The sequence below is a fragment of the Dipodomys spectabilis genome, unplaced genomic scaffold, assembly GCF_019054845.1.
Source record: "Dipodomys spectabilis isolate Male_0828 unplaced genomic scaffold, ASM1905484v1 ptg000266l, whole genome shotgun sequence".
In the NCBI taxonomy this organism is placed as follows: domain Eukaryota; kingdom Metazoa; phylum Chordata; class Mammalia; order Rodentia; family Heteromyidae; genus Dipodomys; species Dipodomys spectabilis.
The window spans coordinates 4,402,776-4,406,456 of NW_024870943.1; the positions used below are offsets into that span (position 1 = coordinate 4,402,776).

Consider the following 3,681-nt stretch of genomic DNA (forward strand, 5'->3'; position numbering starts at 1 on the left):
GCAGGCAGCCCCCTCTGTCTCTGGGACTCTGGTAGCCCCCGCCAGGCCAGCTGGCCACTGCTTGGTGTGCTGCCACACTGCCACTGAATATTGGGGGTGGGGTCTTTGCTCTTCTCTGTTCTAAAATCCTTCTTTTCCTCTCTTTCTTTTTTTTTTATTTTCCACCTCCTGTTTTTCTCTGAGTGTTCGCCCTTTTGTTGGTGTCATCTCTTGGGGAGATTAAGCATTGGAACTCGAACTCTCTTTTTCGTTGGGGAGAGCTGTCGTGTTTCCCTACTGCCCCGTCACCATCTTGGTTCCCCCCGCCCTTCAATAAGGCTGATTTTATTCTAAGGATGCAAATAAGCTCAACACATATAAATAGTAAATATTAAGGTCCTGGGACGGACCAGCTCGGCTGGAGCACTGGGACCGACGGGACAGGGATCTTGGGATAGGTGGGCAAAGGAGTCGGCGATGTGACAAACAGACAGAGACTCAAAAGAGTTGCATCTGAGTGTATCTTTATTGAGGAGAATTAACATTTTTATACAGTGTGTGATTGTGACATAGATTCTTTGTTTATTTAAGCACGTAATCAATTTTTTTTTTTTCCACTCCTGTCCTGAACCTTTCATTCCAGAAGTTTCAACCAAGTGTATGTGGTGTGGCAAGGTCCAAAGTAAAATCGAGGACTAAAACACTATCAGGGTGCCAACTGTGTATAGAGATTGTGAACAGGAAGGATAACAGGGGGAGTAGACTTCAAACTAGGTTGAGTGTCCAGTGGAGGGATAGGGAACTTGTGGAGCAGCAGATGATGAGCAAAAGCATCAGATACCAAGTTCCAGTCCTGGTCTCTGACCAAAAAAATAGAATAGAATAAAATACCCAATGTCCAGTGGGCTCCAGGCTGAACAGCACCCCTTTTCCTCATGACACTTCTCCAGAAAGTACAGTGGTGATGGATGATGGGATCTGTAGGGACTTACTCTCTCCACGGATCTATCTTGGAAGGTTTCCTTTGTTGTCTAAATCAGAACACTGATCTCCATTGTGCCTTTGCCACACTGCTTGTCACAGAGTAGAGTCATGGAGATTACAATGGAAGAATATGTGTCATCGAGTATACACATCTCTGCATTGACTGCATCCTGATTGTCATTGGTTGCCTCCTGCCTCATCACTGGCTACAATTTTCTTTGTCATTGGCTGCAAGGTCCATTCTTTTTTCTTTTATGCCAGACCTGGGGCTTGAACTCAGGGCCTGGGCACTGTCCCTGGGCTTCTTTTGCTCAAGGCTAACACTCTTTCACTTGAGCTGTAGCACTACTTCTGGCTTTTCTTGTGATTAGTTGAAGTAAGGGTCTCACTAAGTTTTCTTCCCAGGGTGCCTGAGAACTGAGGTGCCTTCTGAATAGCTAGGATTATGGCCATGAGCCACCTGTGCCTGGCTCTGGCTATGTCCTTTGGCCACATGCTGTTTCTTCCGTGGCTAGATGTTACTCTTTCATTGGAGAACCAGCATTCTTAGAGTGATCTAATAGAATTCTTTATAACAAACAGCACAGATAGTAGGAAGAGAACACAAGGAAGAAATAGATTGTCTAGCAACTGTCTTATAAGAATAGAAAAGCTTTTAATTCTATAGTGTACAGAAAATGTATTTCATTTGTCCCACTAATAATCTGTTAAGCAACTAAGCAATATAACACTTTTGTGCAAAGACACAAAAGTACCTCAGCATTTAAGAATTACTGCATAGGGGCTGGGAAGGTGGCTCTGTGGTACAGCGCTTGCCTTGCATGCCTGGGGCTCTGGGTTAAAATTCAAAGCACCACATAAGCAAAGTGAAAATCCGGACGTGGCACTGTGGCTCAAGTGGTAGAGTGCTAGCCTTGAGCTGAAGACTGAGGGACAGCACCTAGGCCCAGAGTTCAGGCCCCACTACTGGACCCCAAAAAAAATTAAAAAAGAAAGAATTAAAGCATCTCTGAACTGGAACAACACTTCACGTGTTCAAGATAATTTCTTCCTCAGATATATTTCTAGGAACTTAAGCACTTTGAAGAAAAGTTTTGGCTGTCCAATCAGCTGTTGAATGCTTTATGACAACCAGTACTTCCTATCATCGAGAGGGAGAGTGAATATTTAGAAAAAATTTTATTATTTTTCATTAAGAAAAAAGGACATACGGTTGGGTAGCATGATGACAAAATACAAATCAGCACATCCAGTGTTGGGATTTTCACTGGTGTGTAAAAGGAACAAAAAGTTGCGATGTTGTTGGAGCAATAGAAGAACACAAAACAGCTGACTAACAGTAAGATGGTGTGGGTGGCCTTGTTCTCAGGTGCCAACTGGGAAGCAAGCCTGGGACTGTGGAGGTGTCGGGCTGTCTTATGGTGTCGGTACAGGAAGGTCACCATATAGAAGCTGGTGGTGATCATGAGGAAAACAAACACGAGATCTCGAAATAATAAGATAGAGATGAAATACCATGATCTATTGTCTTCTATCCGCCGAGTCTCACAATATGCATTGGAAAACCCGGGACCAACCAAAGTGAAATTGCTTTTGGCTTTCATAGCTGTAATGACCGGGACATAGATGACCATATTGATGACCCAGAAGAAGAGGAAAGAAGGGAAAATCCACATGGAAGGCTTAGATTTAAGCCACACCAATTGAGCATGGCTGTTGCTGATGGTGATGGCCTGAAAAGCACTGAGGAGTGAGGTGGTACAGATGGACAGTCCCCGGGTGACTCTTAAGAAGTACACCACCACCTTGCAGCCCACATCGTTCAGAAATCGCTGGATTATGAAGCATGCTATGATGTCTGGCAACATTGTGAAGGTGAGGTTCAGGATGTTGACCACAGTCAGGTGCATGAAAATGGCATCGATGGGCTTCTTCAGCTGACGTTGGAATAAAAACATGTACAGATAGAGCATGGAGAGCAGGGAGTTCCCCATGACACCAACACACAGCTGGGCTATGAGGAAAAGCCCCCATATTGATGCATCTGAGAACATTGCTAAGGTGTTTGGGATGTTTGATGTAGGGATAAACAGGGAGTCTATACAGGAGAGAAAATCAGTGCACTGGATTATGGATCCATTCCAAATTGAGCTTCACAAAGAATATGGAAGATCAAAGTCAGTTTCTGGCCTAGGGGTGGCCCTTCTGGAGTGGGATGCCAAAGACAAAAGATCTAGAGAATCTAGAGGACAGAAATGGTTGAGATAATAGAAAAGAAACCCTACTCACACCATGGATCCTAGTGCCTTCACTAGGAAAACCGTGGGCCTGTGGTACACAGAAATTTGGATATTATGTTTTGTTTGAGCTCCACATTATTATATATGCTTTGTGTGTGTGTGTGTGTGTGTGTGTGTGTGTGTGTGTGTGTGTGTGTGTGTGTGTGTTGAAATCTTGTAGCTTGATCTGAGGGCCTGAATAGTACCCTGTGTTCTTGTATTTTTGCTAAAAGCTACAAGCTTCACCTCCATCTTTATGCTGATTAATTAGAGATAAGTCTCAGAGACATTCTGGCCTGGGCTAGCTTCATATCATGAACCTAAGTAGCAAGGGTACAAGTGTGAGCCACCAGTGTCCAGCTACAACATCTCATTTGAAAACACATCTAATTAGTAATACATAAGAAAGGTAAGGGACAGACCATTAGTTCAAGCTCCA

General features: G+C 43.9%; 1 protein-coding gene across 1 annotated transcript; it reads right to left on the minus strand.

Annotated features, from left to right (window-relative positions):
• Window positions 1-685: 685 nt before the first annotated feature.
• On the minus strand, window positions 686-2,957 carry LOC122125660 (putative vomeronasal receptor-like protein 4). The gene is made up of 2 exons (XM_042700202.1): window positions 2,302-2,957; window positions 686-839 (listed from the first exon to the last, which is right to left on the minus strand). Exons 1-2 carry the CDS (start codon window positions 2,955-2,957, stop codon window positions 686-688), a joined length of 810 nt encoding a protein of 269 aa, XP_042556136.1.
• Between the last annotated feature and the right edge of the window lie 724 nt (window positions 2,958-3,681).

Coding starts and splice junctions, on each gene's coding strand:
- LOC122125660 (XM_042700202.1), bottom strand. CDS start 2,957: ATGGGGAACTCCCTGCTCTCCATGCTCTATCTGTACATGTTTTTATTC. Junction 840..2,301: donor GCCACCCACACCATCTTACT/GTTAGTCAGCTG, acceptor TTTTTTGGTCAG/AGACCAGGACTGGAACTTGG.